This window comes from Ascaphus truei, chromosome 7, assembly GCF_040206685.1.
Source record: "Ascaphus truei isolate aAscTru1 chromosome 7, aAscTru1.hap1, whole genome shotgun sequence".
Classification (NCBI taxonomy): Eukaryota; Metazoa; Chordata; class Amphibia; order Anura; family Ascaphidae; genus Ascaphus; species Ascaphus truei.
In genome coordinates, this window is record NC_134489.1 from 27759258 (window position 1) to 27779312 (window position 20055).

Genomic DNA, 20055 nt, shown 5'->3' on the forward strand with positions numbered 1-20055 from the left:
AGCCTGAAGGTAACAGGGTTCCCACCTCCTTGGGTTTGACCTGCCCCTTTTGCACTGCATGACAAAATTGATGACATCTACAATTATGCAAATTGTACAATTTTTTTTAAATACAATATAAAAGGGTTATCAGAGAAAAATATATAGTTAATTATATAAAAACAAATTACTAAATGAACACAGGTGTTAAATATCACACTATTCACATTGTGCACAAGGAACTCTGGAATATGTGGTCCTGCCGCCTTTAGCTGTACTGCATTTGGTAACGGATAAAACTACAACTCCCAGAATGCATGGCGCACATTAGATCACATTGCACACATCAGCCAATCTGTGCGAAGATTAGAAGAGACTGTTCTTTGTTCTATTTGTGATGTTCCCATTCACGTCTGCATGTAAAGCTACTCCAGGTAGGAGCTGGATTGTATGCTTATGCAATGTACTGTAGAAGAACCTCTTCCCGAGTTGAAAGCTGTATTAAGACCTGTTCCTCACATGCAGTAACCATATATTAGAGAAATCTGATGTCACTTCCTATTCCCAGGCTGTGTTTTTAACATTCAGGTATTATGTCTCCTGCAGTGGTGTGTGCTAAGGGTTAATGCATTTGTGTTGATATTGTGCATGGATATTCTGAGCAGAGATTAAAATATATATATACTTATTTTTTTTTGTTTTACACTATTTATTGATAAATAATATATTCTGTCAGAATTGTAATCCTGGGATTTTCTAGGAAAGATATCAACTTTGCTGTAAAGAATATACGGGAACGCGAATAACTGGGAACCATGTCATGTTTGGGATTTTATTTTTATTAATAGTGATAAATAAACAATACACCGTTTATGCTTAAAGACGTGTTTTGTGATAGTAGAATATTTGTTAATGTGAGAAGAAAAATAAATGTGTTTGTACTAGAATATATAAGTAAGATGTGTTGTATTTAAAATATGTTGGCAGGATTTTAATTAAGTCATTTTGTATTTATTTCCTTGCACTTATTGACTGAACCCGATGTTGAGCCCCTGACAATGAGTAGAGTCCTAATGGGATTTAAACATGTTCCACTAAAGAGAAATATTCTCAATAAGGCTGCTCTGTTTAGCACGTATTATGCACAGTAAAACCTGTGATGTCTCAAATAGTTGTGTAAAAGGAGTCTTCTCTTCTCCCTCCCCAGTGGTTACTTTGCTAAAGTTACAGCCTCACAGCAGAGAAACTGTAAGCAACTTTAAACCCATAACAAACTGGCAATAACGTCCACATTTGCAAGAGACTTATTCAACTTCTAATCTTTTTCTTTCTCTATTTTTGCGATACCCATGAAGTCCCATAAAGAGTGCTGATCTTATAAAGGATGTGATGATGGAGAATCACGAGGGTGAGTGGATATCTGTTTGTCTAATAAAGAGATCGGGCTTGCACAAACATTTTCCTGAGAGCCTGGTCAGAAGAAGCATTGTACACAACTATTGTAGCATGATCTAATGTTAGTGTATGTTCATGACAAGTGCAACAAACATGGCTGTAATAAGAAGAGATACAATTCCAGAGCTCCTCTCGTTTTCCTGATATTTAAATATGCAGACATACCAATTATTGAACTGAAGAAGCTCAGCTCATTGATAGTGTCGCTGTCTTTGAAGTTGGTGAACGAGGTTTGAATCCCTCGGCTCTCCTTGTAACCATGGGAATATTCCTCAATCTCCCTGTGCCTCAAACACCCAAATTAGACTAAGGTCTAGGGCAGGGGTGCACAAACTTTTCCCCTTGCGCACCCCTGCCTGCTCTCCTATGCGGCTCGCCCCACCCCCCCCGCTTGACCGTGGTATCAAATGACACGCGGGGTCAGGTGATGTCACCTTGCCGCGGGGTCATGTGATCCTGCGCTGAGTTACCATGACAGGTCGCTGGATGGTAAGGTAAGTGTGTTTATAGAGGCCCTTCGCGGTCCCCCGGCATTTAATTTAAATGCCTTGGGGGAGAGCGCGGCACCTCTATAGCTGCCGCGCTCCCCCTTCCCCCCTGAAAATCTTGTGCACCCCCCCAGTTTGCGCACTCCTGGTCTTGGGGACAAGGCCTCATTGTGCCTGCAAAGTTATATGTACAGCGCTGCGTACATGGCCAGTGATATACGAAGAAAAAAATATGAATTCTGTGAAGTTGGCACTATATAAATAAACATATACATATTCATACATAAGAGATCCTTTTTTTGTTCAAATTCCAGATTTATTTGTACTGGTCATTTAGGAATAAAATATTCACAATATTTGGGGTTGGATTTATGTCCTGTAGAATAAACACTGTATTCCATCTATTCATCAAACTGAAATACTCCACCTGTAATATCTACAGAATGTCTGCATGTGGAGCCTGAGATTGTACCAAAGACGGAGGGAGAAGAGGAGCCGTGTGTAAGGAGTGACCAGGACACTCTGGAGCAGGACCTCCCTGCAGATACCAGCACAGGTGAGTGTCACGTATGGCACACCTGTGGGCACGTCACTTGCATACGGGACAAGGGTTAATACACAGCTTGCAAACTGTCCCACTTTTCACTTTTGCAAATGTCCCTCAAATGAACAATATCTCCCCTCAATCCGTCCCCATATAACATCTGTCACGAATTGCACACAAGTATTGTATGTCTTTATTGATATCGCGCCATAAATGTACATAGCGCTTCACAGTAGTAATACATATCATATAAATAACAAATAATATAAATAAGAGGTCATGGGCATAAGTGCTTCAGACATAAAAGTAACATTAAGGTAGAGGACTCCCTGCTCCGAAGAGCTAACAATCTAATTGGTAGGTAGGGAAAACGTACAGAGACAGCGGGAGGGAATTCTAGTAAGTGCGTCTGCAGGGGGCCAAGCTTTATGTATCATGTGTCCAGGATTATCCAGTGCTATTCATATGCTTCTTTAAGCAGATGTGTCTTAAGGTGGGTCTTAAATGTGGATAGAGAGGGTGCTGGTCGGGTATTGAGGGGAAGGGCATTCCAGAGGTGCGGGGCAAAAAGTGAGAAAGGTTTAAGGCGGGAGAGAGCTTTAGATACAAAGGGGGTAGAAAGAAGACCTCCTTGAGAAGAACGCAAGAGTCGGGATGGTGCATAGCGAGAAATTAGGCCTGAGATGTAAGGAGGGGCAGAAGAATGTAAAGCTTTAAAAGTGAGGAGGAGAATTGAGTGTGAGATACGGGATTTGATCGGAAGCCAGGAGAGGAATTTCAGGAGGGGAGATGCGGAGACAGATTTAGGAAAGAGTAGAGTGATTCTGGCAGCAGCGTTTAGGATAGATTGTAGGGGAGACAGGTGAGAGGCAGGAAGGCCGGACGGCAGGAGGTTGCAATAATCGAGACGTGAGAGAATGAGGGCCTGAGTCAGAGTTTTAGCAGTCGAGTAACAGAGGAAAGGGCGTATCTTTTGTGATATTGCGGAGGAAAAAGCGACAAGTTTTAGAAATGTTTTGAATGTGAGGGGCGAATGTGAGAGAGGAGTCGAGTGTGACCCCTAGGCAGCGTGCTTGGGCTACTGGGTGAATGATCGTATTTCCAATAGTAATGTGGAAGGGGGTAGTAGGGCCAGGTTTGGGAGGAAGTATAAGGAGCTCTGTTTTTGCCATGTTAAGTTTCAGTCGGCGGATGGCCATCCAGGATGATATTCCAGAGAGGCATTCAGAAACTTTGGTCTGTATAGCAGGTGTAAGGTCCGGGGTTGAAAGGTAAATTTGTGTGTCGTCAGCATAGTGGTGATATTTAAACCCAAAGGATGTGATTAGGTCACCTAGCAAGAGTGTGTAAAGAGAAAAGAGAAGGGGTCCCAGGACAGAGCCCTGGGGTACCCCCACAGAGAGATCAATAGAGGGGGAGGAGGTGTTAGCAAAAGAGACACTGAAAGTACGATGGGAGAGGTAAGAGGAGATCCTGGATAAAACTTTATTCCGAATACCAAGAGTATGGAGAATGTGAAGGAGAAGAGGGTGGTCCACGGTGTCGAATGCTGCAGAGAGGTCGAGTAATATGAGTAGAGTGTAATGACCTCTGTCTTTGGCAGCATGGAGGTCGTCAATTATTTTAGTGAGGGCTGTTTCAGTTGTGAGCAGTGCGGAAGCCAGATTGTAGAGATTCTAGAAGAGAATAGGTGTTGAGAAAGTGTAGCAATCGAGAGAATACAAGACGTTCAAGGAGTTTGGAGGCAAAAGGCAGGAGGGAGACAGGTCGATAGTTAGTACAGGTAGGGTCAAGCTTGCTGTTTTTGAGTAATGGTATAACGGTTGCATGCTTGAAGGAGGATGGAAAGGTACCAGAGTAGAGGGAAGAGTTAAAGATCTGTGTGAGCATAGGGATTATAGAAGGAGCAAGAGGTTTTAGGAGATGGGAGGGAATGGGATCAAGAGGGCAAGTGGTAGAGGGAGAAGAGGAGATCAGCAGTGACACATCCTCCTCAGAGATAGCAGAAAAAGAGTCAAGAAAGGCAGGAGGAAAGTTGGGAAGCAGTGTGGGATGGGAGGAGGCAACAGATGGGATGTTCTGACGTATGGATTCCACCTTTTCCTTAAAGTCAGCAAAGTCTTGAGGTGAGATGGAGGAAGAAGAGGAGGCAGCCGAGGGTGGTCTGAGTAGAGAGTCAAAGACAGAAAAGAGTCGGCGTGGGTTAGACTTGTGTGTGTTGATTAGTGATGAAAAGTAGGTGTGTTTAGCCTGAGAGAGGTCAGAGTTGAAACAGGACAGTATAAATTTGTAGTGAATGAAGTCTGCGAGCGTATGAGATTTCCTCCAGAGGCGTTCCGAGGAACGAATGGAGGAACGCAGCATGCGTGTGTGGGTGTTTAGCCAGGGTCTGGGGTTAGAAGGGCGAGGACGGCAGAGAGAAAGCAGGGCATGAAGATCAAGAGAGGAAGATAAGGCAGAGTTGTAGTTCCTGACCAGGTTGTCAGGGTCTGAAGCATAACAGAGAGGAGAGGGAGGAGCGTAAAGTCGAATCAAGAGCTGGTAGGTTAATAGAGCGCAGGTTTCTGCAAAAACGAGGGCGAGATGGAGATGGAGAGAAGCGAGAGAGAGAGAAAATGGGATGAGGTGATGGTCAGAGAGAGGAAAAGGGGAAATGGAGAAATCGGAGAGAGAAGTTTTTAGTGAAAACCAGGTCTAGGTAGTGCCCATCCTTGTGGGTGCTGGCTTCAGTCCACTGTTGAAGGCCAAAAGAAGAGGTTAGAGAGAGAAAGCGGGAAGCCCAAGGGAGAGAGGGGTCATCAATGTGGCAGTTGAAGTCCCCAAGGAGAAGAACAGGGGAGTCTGAGGAGAGAAAGAAAGAGAGCCAGGATTCAAAGTGAGAGAGAAAGGCAGAAGGGGGATAAGTAGAGGTAGGTGGGCGATAGATGACCACCACGTGGACAGGGAGAGGAGTAAAGATCTGGACTGTGTGAACCTCAAAGGAGGGAAAAGCAAGAGAGGGGGGAATAGGAAGGGTTCGGTAACGGCAGAGAGAGGAGAGCAGGAGCCCCACGCCTCCACCCCTGCCATCAGGGCGCGGAGTGTGGGAGAAGGAAAGGCCACCATAAGAGAGGGCAGCTTCCAGAGCAGAGTCAAACTGAGTGAGCCAGGTCTCAGTTATGGCAAATAGGAGCAGAGAGTGAGAGAGAAAGAAGTCATGCACAGAGAGGAACTTGTTAGAGAGGGAGCGAGCATTCCAAAGGGCACAGGAGAATGGGAGAGAGGAGGGAGGGTGGCAGGGGATGGGTATGAGGTTAGAGGGGTTTATACCAGAAGGAGTAGAAGTTGCATGTGGAAGGCGAGGGCGAAAGCAAGTAGAAATAAGGCAGGGACCAGGATTGGGAGAGATATCCCCAGAAGCAATGGAGGAGAAGTATGGACAGATAGAGAATGTGTGAGGATGATTTGTAGGGGTGTGTTTTAGTGAAGGGGGTGTAGCTGTGTGATGACAGAGGGCGCAGGTAAGAGAGGAGTTCATGTGAACTGAGAAGTGGTGAAGGAAGGAGAGATGGAGAAATATGAATAGTTAGAGACATGATGAGGCTGGTGGAAGGAAGTGCATAATTTGAAAATAAGTGAGGTTACAGCAAATATAAAAAGTAAAGGCGGCATCACAGCAATAGTTATGTGTTGAGATGTGCAGTCTGGGATGATATCCTCCTTTCCAGCGTAGTTCAAATGCAGGAATCAGAAGCAGTAGGGGGTGTCCACTTTTCCACTTGTTTTTGAACTTCCTTTTTTAAACTTCCTCATTACTTTAAAGATTTCTACTTAAAAGCATTTCAGCTTAGGAGCATGGCTGCAGGCAGCAATGGCTGTTGTGAGTTTACTTATATACTTTTACAAAGTCACCTGGCTGGCCTAACCAACTTAATTAGCACATGTGAGGGACGTTAAAGCAAATGGTTTGAAAGATGAATTAAATTAAGACACACCAGGGTATGATGATTGCAGGACAGACAGACAATTTGAGATATGTTTTTAGTGAGCACATGACTTAGATATGTAACCAGTATTAATACACACGGCTACTCTAGCCAACTCACCTTTCTCCTGTTCAAGGTACTTTCAATGAGTTCATATTAACCCCTTACTCAATTGAAATCATGTCTATCCACTGCCACCACCCAACAAATATGTAAAATCTGTAAATTAATATATCTGCCAGTCTGAGGTCCCTGTTTATTATAGAAAAACAATGCATTGGACACACACACACATCTGTTGTAGCAAAATGTGTCAGAAAAGTGTAAATTATTCTCTACAGAGCATGCAACAGTTCACTCAGAGCCCCAAAGCACCACTTGTTAAAGAATGTTTTAATATATATAAATATACAGTGCTTCAGATTACAGAAAAAGATAATTACAAAAGCATACAATTACAGTAAATGCAGGACAGTTTCTTAAAACAGGATAAAACAGAAATCCCTATATATTACGTTACCATATGTCAGGAATTCTAATTATGACCGTCTTGTTCCTAAATTTGAGTGACAAATGGATAAATGTCCTGGATATCTGTCCTTGGCACCTCTTACTCATGCCGTGTGTGGCCTCATTGCAATGATTACAGATATGTAACTCTTAGTATGTACAGTAGATGACGTCACATGATATTCAAATTTTTAATAAAGTCACACTTTGGTTGAATACTTTCTTAGCCATGCCCCCTACACCTTGCAGAACCCTCAAGAGAATGCCTTTGAAGGTAGATCTAAAAGGATCCTGTTTATAAAGTTGTCAAGAGGGCCATATTTTAATCACATCTGGTACTTTTACTGGGCCATACATGATAACCCACCAATTAAGTTCTCTAATGGTCTGGACGGATCCAGGAAGTCTTGACCTGTTATGACCCCAATATATTGTATTTTGTAAATCAAACTGAAGCTACATTAACCCCTGTAGTACCAGATTTCATTAAAATACATCATATTTCATGACATTATGATGGTACCTCACTCCTCAAAATGAGCCAAGGGGCTGGCTTACACGCCAGTCCCGCGCACACACGAATACCGCCTCCACCTTGGTGTGATGAACCGTTCATTTCATCCCAGTTAGGGGTCCACTTCCCTATTGGCTGACTTTCCAGCTGTCTCTTCCTCTGGCTGTGGCTGTGTCTTAGGCTCTCTTTCTCCCTCTGAGAGCTTTGCTTTTTTCATTCCTGCTTCTCTTGTTGTCACTATTGCCTTCTCTCTTGCTCTGGAAGTACTTCTTTCTCTGTACTGTCCCTCCCTCTCTCTCTCTCTTTCAGCTTCTCTTTCTTTTCTTTTTTTTCCTTCTGCTGGCTGTCCCTCTCTTTGCCTCTTGCCCTTTTATTGCCCCTAACTCTCTATTTCCCAGTCTCTCTTTCCTCTGTTGGCTGTCTCTCTGCCTCGTTGTCTCTATCTATCCCTTTCCCAGCCTCTCTTCTGCATGTCTTGCTCTGATTTGCTTTTCTCTGTCTCTCCCTCAGCAGAAAGGGCCTATGCTGGCCTATCACTGTCCCCCAGGTCTGTAACCACTGCCAGATCCATGGGAAACCCCCGCTGCTTTCCACTTTGGGACAGCTCCCCTGTAGCCCTTCCTCTGGGCCCCTTGGGATGATGGGCTGTAATGGGAAGCTCTTTCTGCCCCCACTCTTTAGCACAATCTCCCTTGAACACCCCCCTGGAGTCTTCTGTGATGGCTGGCTGAACAGGGAAACTATCATTGCCTCCCACTCCGTTACACCCCCCGCCCCCCTCACTAACGACCTCAATCTTCCCCTCAGGGGTTCCCTGTGACAACGAGCTATAATGGGAGACCATCTCAGTCCCCCACTTTGCTACAGCCCCCTTAAATCACCTGTTCGGGACCCCCTGCAAACGTGTGGTTGGTGGTGATGGATCATACTGGGTGGCCCATCTCTCCCTCCCCCCACCCCTCCCCCCCCCACTTCTGTACAACCCCTGTCAGTCCCCATTCCCCGGTCCCCAGTGTGCTTCAGTACCTGGAATTGATCAGTGGGTTCCTGAGCTTGTTTGGTCTCATTTTGGGTAACCATCTTTCCACGATCGTTACCTAAGGCGAAAAATCATTAGCTCCAATACATCCAGGATTTTGCAAATAAAAAATAAAGAACATTTAATAATTCAATATAATAATCCCCTCCAGAGATGGTATTTATAGCACCACACGTGATGTGTTTGTTTTTTAATTCTATTTATAATAAATATTTAAAAAAAAATAAAATTGAAGTCATATCCATTATTCAGAATTAAAATATGGTGCATTAATTAAACATGGAGATGGATATAGTATTGGAGAATAGAGTTATACTAAAAAGGCATTGATGTCAAAGTCTACATTCAAGCCGTTCGGTTTAAGTGTATTTAGGCGGTTTATCCAATAGGACTGTCGCTGAGATACATGTAATGTCCTGTTAGCACCCCTCCAGTTATTAGTGAGTGAGAGATACTTATGAACCTTCACTTTTTAGTCAAAACAAAATTTCACTATATGTTCTTTATTTTTTATGTGCTTAATCCTGGATCTATATGCGCTCCTGATTTTTCACCTTTGTGTATCTTTTTGGACTTGGATCGAGTCAATTTCTGGAGCTGCACTAATTCCAGTTGTATACATTTCTTCTTTATCTCTAGTGTGTTCACTGGGTTTAATAGTAAAAACGGTATGCGCGTGGGCACCTTTTCTGCCAAGATCGTTACCTAGCAATACATTAGCAGGAATATCATCAGTTACTACCACCTCCCGCACACCCTGCCATTTACTCCAATTCAAGTATACCTGTGCCACTGGCAAAACATGGCAGGCCGCCCCCTCCCCCCCCAATATACAGACTCCTTTTAGAAATTGTTTCCTCAGGTCGCACCAGAGTAAGTGTAATACCTGAGTTTCTCAGTCCTTGGGTGAGTTTCTGACCCACCATGGCCTACTGCAAGTGAGCACCTGTGTTTTTTCAAATACCACACAGGCAACAAGGTGTACTCCTGTGGGACGATCTCCTCCAGAGGCAGTTGTAGGCCTCTTCCTTTCTGGGCAATTGGTGCTGATGTGCCCCAGCTGTTTGCAGACAAAACACCGGCGGTTATCCCCCTGACCCGATTTACCAACCGCCTCCCCCAAAGAATCCTCAATAGGTGTAACAGGAGGTCTTGGGATTTCCTCGGATTTACCCCCTTCCATCCTGGAAATCCCCTTGTTAATCACTGGATTCATGTTAGCCACGTAGCAATCTGCAAGCTGACCAGCCTCTGTGGCCGACTTAGGACCTCTGTCCTTCACCCACTCTCATCATGGTGGCACAGGGTTCAAAATTGCTCTTGAATGACAAGATCCAATAACCTCTCAAAGCTTTCAACTTCCAGCCTGCCAACCCACTGCTTGCACAAAGATGACAGATGTCCCACCAGCTCAGAAAAACCGCCGGTATCACCACGCTGAAGGGCTCTGAACTTTTCCCTGTAGATTTCAGGGGTGATGTTGAAATGGTGCAGCAATGCAGCTTTGATGGCCTCATAATCTTTGTGAAGTTGTACAGGAAGATCAGCAAAGACATTTATGGCTCTTTCATTCAATTTGGGCATAAGATACAGTGCCCAATGATCATGTGGTAACTGATGCTGCCTGCAGGTTTTTTCAAAATCACGCAGGAAAGGGTCCAGGTTCCCATCTTTTGCCATGCTTGGGAAATGCTCTATACAGGGTTTGGAAGGGCTGGATTCTGGCGGCTGATGCTGGCGATGCCCTCTGGAGCTTGGCAAGTTCCAGCTGGTGCCTTAGGTCCGCAGCATATTTCACATCCTCTTGCTCTGCAGCATATCTCGCCTCTGCAGCTGCATATCTTGCTGCTTTGTGTTCTAAAGCTTGTCTTTTTCTTTGTCTCTCAGTATCACGCTCTTGGAAGTGGGTGATGAGCTGCAACCGCATTGCGTCATCTACTGGTCCCAGATACTTGAGTAGTTTGCAAGTACACATCCAGTGCACTGGCGGGATGAGAACTGCTGGAGTCCTCAGAATATAACAGTCCTGGGTTCCTTGACTCGTGGGTAATTCCCAGGACCAATCTGTCCTTTGTTCCACTGCTATGGTCGTCCTGGTCCAGTGTAGCATCTTGCTCTCTATCATTTTTCAGCAAGATTTGTATCCGCTCCTCTTTATTTTTGCCCAGATTTTGGACATCACGCTCCTCACACTGAGTCATCAGCGCCTCTTTTGTCTGGTGTCGGTATAAAGCGGCCATATTCACTACAGTTACTCAAAACAAACAGATAGCAAAAGAAAAACAAGAGGGGGAAGGGTACAACACTGCCTGCTTTTATGTTTTATAAAAATAGCACTGAGCAATAGCTATGGGGTATTGAGCTGTGATCTCTCACAAGATTCACACCGGTCAGTCACTTTTTAGTGTTTTGTTTGTCCCGCAGGCATAAACGCAAACCACTTAAAAGCTCTGATCTTAACAAAAATACAAATTGTTATCCCACCGCTATGCCACCATTTATCACGTACGACAACCCTGTGAGCACGTGACTTACATACGGACAAGAGTTAATACACAGCTGTCTAGCTGGTCCACTTTTCACCTTTTGTAAAGGTCACTCAAATTAACAATATCTCCCCTCAATCCGTCCATATATAACATCTGTCACGAACAGCACACAAGTGAGCAGGTGACTTAGATATGCAACCAGTATTAATACACACGGCTACTCTAACCAACTCACCTTTCTCCTGCGCAAGGTACTTTCAATTAGTTAATATTAACCCCTTACTCAATTGCAATCATGTCTGTCCATAACTTCCTTTCTCTAATACACACGTCGGTCATATCCAATAGATTCAGGCGATTTATAAGGGATGTAGGAAAACTTCTCAAAGAGAGAAAGATGCGTCGCACAGCACAAAAAATATAGATGAAGGCTGATGTGGGATAAAAAGGAGCTTTATTTGCACAAGGTGCAAGCGAGTCCTCTTGACGCGTTTCGGCCTGGAAGGCCTTTGTCAAAAGAGTAATTCGCTTGCATCACAAGACATCCAGTTATACACCAGCAAACCTATGACAGCTGTTCAAATTAATCAACACAATAAGTATCAGGTGTCCAGTGTTACAATCACTGATCACCTCAATGTCAAACATAAAGTTCGCTTAGTCAACATAGATGTCAGATGAAAAAGTTAAAACACAAAAATACATATAAAATGACCAGTCATTGTGACCAAAAACATAAACATATATCAAGATGTTTCTTATTGGTTTATTAATGACAGGTCAATGAAACGTGAAATCTATACTCCTTGAGCTTGTTTAAAGCAAAAATCATTCATTTATATTTCATCACAGACCCAGATGAATGTTAAACAAGCTCTTTTGACAAAGGCCTTCCAGGCCGAAACGCGTCAAGAGGACTCGCTTGCACCTTGTGCAAATAAAGCTCATTTTTATCCCACATCAGCCTTCATCTATATTTTTTGTGCTGTGCGACGCATCTTTCTCTCTTTGAGAAGTTTTCCTGCATTGCTGCATTAAGCGTCTGCACGCTGAGTCCCTGCTGGTTTGCTGTTTCACTCACCGGGTCTGCCGTGACGTCATCAGGAAGCACCGTTCAGGCCGCCGGTCAGGTGACCGCCCTCCGCATCTGCGGGTATTGGGTTGGCGGTGAAGAGAGAAGATCACGAGCGGAGACACCCTGATTTCAGCCAGGAGAACCAGGCACATTACACTGGGAAGACCCGCACAGGCTCAACAAACTACCACAAGGATTTACACGTGAGTTTCCCGTGTCCCAACCTCATAGTGCTCACGGTGAGCCGATTGGGGGGAATGATTATGTATTATACCTCACTACACTAAGGCTGTGTATAGCCTGGGTCTATAAGATTTATTTCATCTTTCACCAGCTGGACAATGTTATATTCTGAGCGCCTGGAGGGTTAATCAGATGATTCACCCGTTTGTATGATTTATAAGGGATGTAACAAGAATAATTATGTCCATCTTGTTCATAAATTTGAGAGACAAATGGATTTCTGCCCATGGCACGTCTTACTTATGTCGTGGTCTCATTGCATGGGACTCATTGCATAAATAAATAAAACCTCGGAGAAGCCGCTCGGGGTACATTAGCTATTCAGTTGATAAATTGTAAAGATAAAGCTGATCTTTGCAGCAATTTGATTGCAATGAATCCTTATGCTAAGTGAATCAAGCGAAGGAATTATATCAGTACCTCTTTTGTCCCTGGAAGCCATCAGATGTTAAAAAAAAAAAAATATATATATATATATATACTATATATATATATATATATATATATATATATATATATATATATATATATATATATATATATATTATATAAATATATATATTTATTTTTTATATATATATATATATATATTATATAAATATATATATTTATTTTTTATATATATATATATATATATATATATTATACACACACCATCACGTCTTAAGTTATGGTGGGTGAAAAAGGCAACAAGAAACCTCCACTGTATTGCATATAGCAAATAAAAAAGATCACTTGTGAGCAACCCTGCCTAAGACATGTGAATGTGCTCACAATTGATCTTTTGATTTGAGATAGATATCTATCTCAATCTCTCAAAATGTGCAAAGGTATGTGACTATATACCTTTTCCTAAGCAATAATAACTTAACTTGCCAAGCACAAGCTGCAACTGAAAAACCTGCATACTCCTTAGGGCTGTTATATAGCGCCGTGCGCGCGGAATTTTACTTTCTATAATGGCGCCGCGCACGGCAGGGAGCAGGGCGCCGCCAGACAGCGGCAAAGACGGGGAAATTCATCTTTTCGCACCGCTACCGGCGCTGTGTGTGTATATAATTATATAATTCACGTGTATGTGTATATATAATTCACATGTATGTGTATGGTGTATGTGTATATATAATTCACATGTATGTGTATGGTGTATGTGTATATATAATTCACATGTATGTGTATGGTGTATGTGTATATATAATTCACATGTATGTGTATGGTGTATGTGTATATATAATTCACATGTATGTGTATGGTGTATGTGTATATATAATTCACATGTATGTGTATGGTGTATGTGTATATATAATTCACATGTATGTGTATGGTGTATGTGTATATATAATTCACATGTATGTGTATGGTGTATGTGTATATATAATTCACATGTATGTGTATGGTGTATGTGTATATATAATTCACATGTATGTGTATGGTGTATGTGTATATATAATTCACATGTATGTGTATGGTGTATGTGTATATATAATTCACATGTATGTGTATGGTGTATGTATGTGTCTACACAAATGTAATAAATATTTTATTTTTACCAAAGTGTTTTTTTTTAAAATAAATTACACACACATACACACTGTACCTTCACAGCTTCTATGTATACATACAAAAAGCATGCGGCACGCGCGTTCGCATAGGCATGCACGGCCGCATGCTGTCTAGAACGGCCCTTAGAGCTCTGGTAAGATACAATTGAAAAGTTCCATAAGACTCTTTAAGTAAACATTTTTAAAAAGTTGCTAGAAATTCTAATGCGTAAATAGGATTGGGGGGGAGGGGAATTATTAAATGTATGTGGTATACTTCCGCTCCTTGTGGGGTTAGTGAGCCATTTATGACAATGTCTCGTCACCTCTCATATATCCTACATACATACACACATGTACTTTTATATAGCTCTGCACTTAATTTTGTGATGTTTAGACTTATTAAAAAGTTCACACTTTGAAACATCCTTCTTTGTTTGCCATATATTTTGCTTCCGCAGATTGTGGTTCTATGACTGGACATAAGCAAAAGGAACCATTAAATTGGACAATAGAAAATAACATTCCCCACGGAGAAGAAAACTGCAGGAATGCAGCTGGAAACTCCCCCAAGAAATCAACTCCGTGTGCAGGACACAATCTCACAGATGTGAGTAATACAAAGAATAATATAAGGACCCAGAAAATGTGTGATAAAAAGGGGAATACAAAAACTCTTCATATACAGAAAACCACACTAGAAAAAATATATAAATGCAGTGATAGTAGCGAAACCTCTTTGGATGAATCTGAATTTAAAATGGATTACACACCCTGCAACGTACAGAAACAGTGTGTATGCTCTGACTGTGGCAGAAGCTTCAGTTATAGTTCACATCTTATTATACACCAGAGGTCTCACACTGGAGAAAAACCATATGTGTGTACTAGATGTGGGGAAAGCTTTGCTAGAAAATCCTCTCTTGTAATACATGAGAGAATCCATACAGGCGAGAGGCCTTATACATGTACACATTGTGGGAAAAGTTTTACTAGCAGTGCCACTCTTTCTACACACATAAGAATCCACACGGGAGAGAGGCCATATGCATGTTGGGAATGTGGGAAAAACTTTACTAGTAGCTCCTCTCTGTTTATACACAATAAAACTCATACAGGAGAAAAGCCATATGAATGTAGTCAATGTGGGAAAAGCTTTTCTTGCGGCTCTGCTCTTGTTATACATCAGAGAACTCATACAGGAGAGAAGCCATATGCTTGTGCTGAATGTGGGAAAAGCTTTATTGATAACTCAAGACTTCTTAAACACCAAGCAACTCACACAGGAGAGTGGGCCTATGTGTGCACTCTGTGTGGAAAAGGGTTTACTTGTATCTCAAACCTTAATGTGCACCAGAGATCACACACAGGTGAGAGGCCGTATGCATGCAATGAATGTGGTAAAAGCTTTACTCACAATTCATACCTTGTTAGACATCAGACAACACACACAGGAGAAAGGCCGTATGCATGCGTTGAATGCGGCAGGAGCTTCACTCGTAAAGGAAACCTGGTAACACACCAGAAAATTCACACAAGATCAAGGCAAAATCTATGCTCCGAATGAAGAATTTGCCTGAAAAAGGGATTTGAGAGGTCTTCAAAACTGTACATTTATGAAAAACTCTCATATTGTTCCATTGAAATGTTTAACTTAAACCTGCAGTTCAAGCTGCTGTTTTTCCCCCCATTCAATATGTGCATCAATACAATCTGCACGCCGGCAAGTAATTAGCTAAGTTGCCGATTGATCCGTTCTCCTGTAATCGATCGCTGAAGATTCGGCTTGGGGGTTCTTTAGATCGCTGTTAGGGCTGTAGAAGATTACCCAAGATGAAAAGTTGTGTGGAAGATCATGTGACCAGGCAGGCATTAGATACAATTGGTGCACTGCTAGAGAGAGGGCAAAAGAGGTGTGCCAGAGCCTGTCTCGGAAGAGGAACGGGATGTTGCTTTGTAAGTGGTTGCTATAGAAACAAAAATGCTTGTTTAGAATACATTAAAAAGTCTATACAAATTGCTTTAAAAAAATGCTACATGTATTTTCTCATAGTACAGAACTGATTTATTAAAAAAAAAACAGATGTAGGATATTTCTTGAACTGCAGCTTTAAGACAAGTGTAATTAGTTAACTGGGTGGAACATGGAAGGGAACTCTCAGAACGAATAGAAATTTCGAAACTTCTATGGAATCGGTAAGCGAAGATTAAAACAAGAGGAACCCATATATATTTTTGCTAATTGTGGAGAATGTTCCAAAAAGATATTTATTTTGCAGAGAGTTTGTGAAAAAATCAGACATTCTTTACATTCTATTTCCAAACATCCCACACGTTGGGTTAAATAAATAAAGGGATAAATATGTCTGATTTTACTTAAGAAATTTGCAAATTTGTATTTTGTATATCTTGGCCCCAATATACACTTTCATTTATCCCGATTTTATGCTCTTTGCTTTACCTTACAGTTTGGGAAATGGTTATGAAGAGGGAAAACAGAAGTTGAAAGGCTCATATATTGCAATGCAATGTATCAAAATTTGCATCTATGGCAATTACCTATTTGTCATTGGCAAAATGAGGTGGTGTAAAACTGCTATATATTTTCTGCCCCCTCAAACTACAATTTTTAAAAAAAAATATATACATCTAGGTTCTTTCCCTAGTACCTTGATCCAAACATCCAAAGCAGAGCTTTTTTTAAATAGAGAACATGGTAGATTAGCAGTAGTATAATGGATCTTTGGGAAAGATCTTTTGGTTTTGGTATGGCAGCAGAATGAATGGTCAGGTTTTTCTTGGGTGGTTTATACTTACTTTTTGATCCAGGGATGTGCTTGCTAGAGGCAGTGTTCTCTTGTTACCAGGCAGACATAGTTACATAGTGTTAGGACCAATATGTCAGGCCAGAATCTGCACTCATGTTAAGCTTCCATTTTGTCTGGTCATCACTAGTTAAGATTCTGTAGTCAGCCTTTTGCTGAAATATAATTCATAAATGCGCTCAGTTTCTGCCAAATTGCATTTCCTTTCTTCCTGGTCAGGATATTACTACGATACTTTTGTGTTGTCAATTTCCTGATGTTTTAGTTAGAATATAATAGAATGGTTCTCTGCAAGAAGCAAAATAGTATAATTAGTTGCTAAAGATTCAAGGTCTCTTTTGATAACAGACAATGAATAAGCGATGTATTCAGACATTGCTTGTATTGGGAAAGACACGTCCCAAAAATCACGCCACTAATATGTCCTGCCCCTAAATCACGCCTCTAATCAAAGCTACGCCCAAGACAGACCTATGATACGCCTATGATACGCCTATGTTACGCCTCTAACCAATATCTTCTTTTTTCTGTATAAAAGTCATTACCCTATGAGTAATAAATTGAGACAAAGGATTTGAAACCTGGCTTGCGTTACGTTTCATTTCGTTCGTCTACCAGGCCTGAAAGTTCAACAAAAATCGAAGATAACAGTGGCAGGGCGTGAAAGCTTCCTGGGAAGTCTGCTGCAAACGGTGCAGATGGTGTATCCAGTCACAAGGCTTCAGTTTTCTTGGAGGAGGAAAGGCTCCTCTCGGTTCTGAAGCCAGGGGAGGAAATAACGGATTTCCTTCAGTTTTTGGCATCTAGAAGTGGGAAGTTCACAGAGGTGGTGAGTATATATGTAAATTTTTATATATGATGCTTCACCCCCTCTTGGAATTTAATAGACCTAAATTGTGACTGAAGAATTGGGTTAGGCCCTTTTAAACAAAATTTTTGGTTAAGTCCAGTAAATTTTGTGCACGACTGGACTGTTATCTCTGATCTAGCTGAACGACCATTGTATATTGTGTAAGTATAAATGTTGCAATTATTTGTCATAATTAAGCTGTTTTTCTATAAGCTACTAATGGTTTATGCTGGTCTCAGAAATCAATCAGGAATAATAGCTCAGAATAATGGTGTCTGTTTTAATTGTAGTGGTTTTGGTCATTGGCAGAGAGTGTGCCACTATCAGTCAGAAGCAGGGAAGTGCTGCTTTGCCCATGGGGGCTCAGAGTGAATGTCTCTGTAAAAAATAAAAATAAATAAACACTGCTACCTTATGTAAAAGAGTTTGTTTGTAACCCTGATGAATTTTTTCCTGAATGATTTCTTGTGTGAAAGTCATGGTGATTATCATGTGTGTACAAAAAATATGAATATTAGTTGCTCATGATGAAATCTAAATTTTAAAAGGTTTTGAAAAGGTGTACACCGAATATAGGAGAGAAATACCTCACAACAAAAGGGGAGTATATTCAGCTCTGTCCCTGGTTATAGTTTGAAAGGTTTATTCGTCCTGGCCAGGCGGATACTTTTTAAACCGGACACATTTCTTTTCGTTTGTGGTATTTCTATCTTAATAAAAGGAGGGGCAAAGCCTCTCCCTTACAGTTTAAAGCATGCGAAACATTCACATTAAAATTAACTAGCTCTGTGCTTAAGCAGGTTTTTTTTTTTTTTTTCAACTTTATTTTTATTAGTTTTTTGTGCATACACATCATAGCGTACAGAATATTGTCAAGTGTTTCAGGTATACACCAAACTTACAGGAACAATTTACGAAGGACGGACATTGGGGAGACCACAGGACAGGACAAAGACCGACTGACAACATCTAGGGACAGGGCAAAAAGGGAAAGGATGGCGGGGGGGTAGGGGGGGAGTAGGGATGGGGGGGGCGGCCTGGGAGAATCACTGTTCCCTCATTTCTCAGGAGTCCTGCACCACAACTGCCGTTGCTCTGCTCCAGTCCACCTCTCAGAGGAGCCTAAACCCGGTACACCTCAGTTTTTCGTTGATCCTTACATCGGTCCACCGCTATACCTCGGGGGGAGCCCTACTGTCAGATCGTCCCGTCAAGCTCCCAGCCCAACATCCAAGGAGAGCCCACCTATCTCTATCAAAGCCATATTGTGGCCTCATTCATCCCCTGAATATCAGTCTGAGCAAGCCATAATGACCATACTTTTTCAAATTTGTCGGCTGAGTCGTTAACTAAACTCGTTAACTTCTCCATTCTGCAAATGAACCAAATTCTGTTTCTAATTTTATCAATAGACGGAATCGCATTCTGATTCCACAGTGCTGCGGTCTCGCACCTCATAGCGGTAGCAAAATGTGCTATCAGCTTGTTACCCGATCGAGATACCTCGTTTGTAGGTTTACCTAATAAAAATAGCCACGGGTCCAGCTGGATTTTGAGCCCTAAAAAGATCCTCTGCAGCCAATCTCGGATCTGGGTCCAGACCGGCACTAATCTCGGGCAAGACCACAGCATGTGCACCAGATCCCCCTGTTCCCCGCACTGCCTGGGGCAGAGCGGGGAAGCATCCCTGACGAATTTAGCTAATCTGATTGGGGTGAGATACCACCTTAATAATACCTTATATGAGTTCTCCTTCAACGTCGTGCATATGGAGCTTGAGGCCGCAGCTTTAAACACCGCGGCCCAGTCCTCGTCCTCTAGTTGAGCCTGGAGATCCTCTTCCCATTGTGCCATGAAACGGGATTTGACTGTCCTGTCTGAGTCAGTATTCACCACCTCTCTGTACAAGGCAGAGATCAGTCCCCGCGTGTCTGCTCCGCGCACGCAGAGCTGTTCGAATTTAGTAAACGGTGGTCTCACCGGGTGTGCGTTATAGAATGCCCGAACCTGGAGGTACCTCATAAAATCAGTGTTAGGTAAGTCCATTTCTGACTGTAATAGATCAAAAGATTTGATCTTGCCCTTAACCTCCAGGTCCTTCAATCGACTAATCCCTAATTGCCGCCAGCGCGGGAAGCATTTTTCTGCCAGCCCAGGAGCAAAGTTCGGGTTGCCATATAAAGGAGCCATCAGTGTGTGTTTGGAGGTCAAAGAGCAGCTACTTTTAGAAGCCTCCCAGACCGAGAGTGAGTTGCGCACAGAGGACAGAGGAATGAGCACATCCTTCACCCGTGTCCTCGGGTACCAGATCAGGTCCCTGAGCTCCAGCGGGGTGCACACCTCCCTCTCCAGTGCCACCCACCTCCTGAGCCCCGGGTCCCCATGCCACTGCGTGATTTGGCACAATTGTGCCGCTTTGTAGTAGGATATGACGCTCGGAACTGCCAGGCCACCAGCTTCCTTAGCTTTCTGCATAAGTTTTACTTTAATCCGTGGTTTTTTATCTTTACAAATAAATTGAGAAATAGCTTTTTGGAG

General features: G+C 42.4%; 1 protein-coding gene across 4 annotated transcripts in view; it reads left to right on the forward strand.

Annotated features, from left to right (window-relative positions):
* Window positions 1-327: 327 nt before the first annotated feature.
* LOC142498868 (uncharacterized) overlaps window positions 328-20055 on the forward strand; it is a 48122-nt gene continuing 28394 nt past the window's right edge. Inside the window, exons 1-5 of one of the 4 annotated variants that reach the window (XM_075607485.1) lie at window positions 328-413; window positions 1187-1227; window positions 1335-1387; window positions 2365-2478; window positions 14304-15387. In XM_075607485.1, coding sequence (XP_075463600.1) covers window positions 1369-1387; window positions 2365-2478; window positions 14304-15387 — 1217 coding nt within the window. In that variant the 5' untranslated portion in view covers window positions 328-413; window positions 1187-1227; window positions 1335-1368. Of the gene's footprint in view, window positions 568-1186; window positions 1228-1334; window positions 1388-2364; window positions 2479-14303; window positions 17942-20055 lie in introns of those variants that run through there. The other 3 variants (XM_075607482.1, XM_075607484.1, XM_075607483.1) reach the window with 3 other exon arrangements.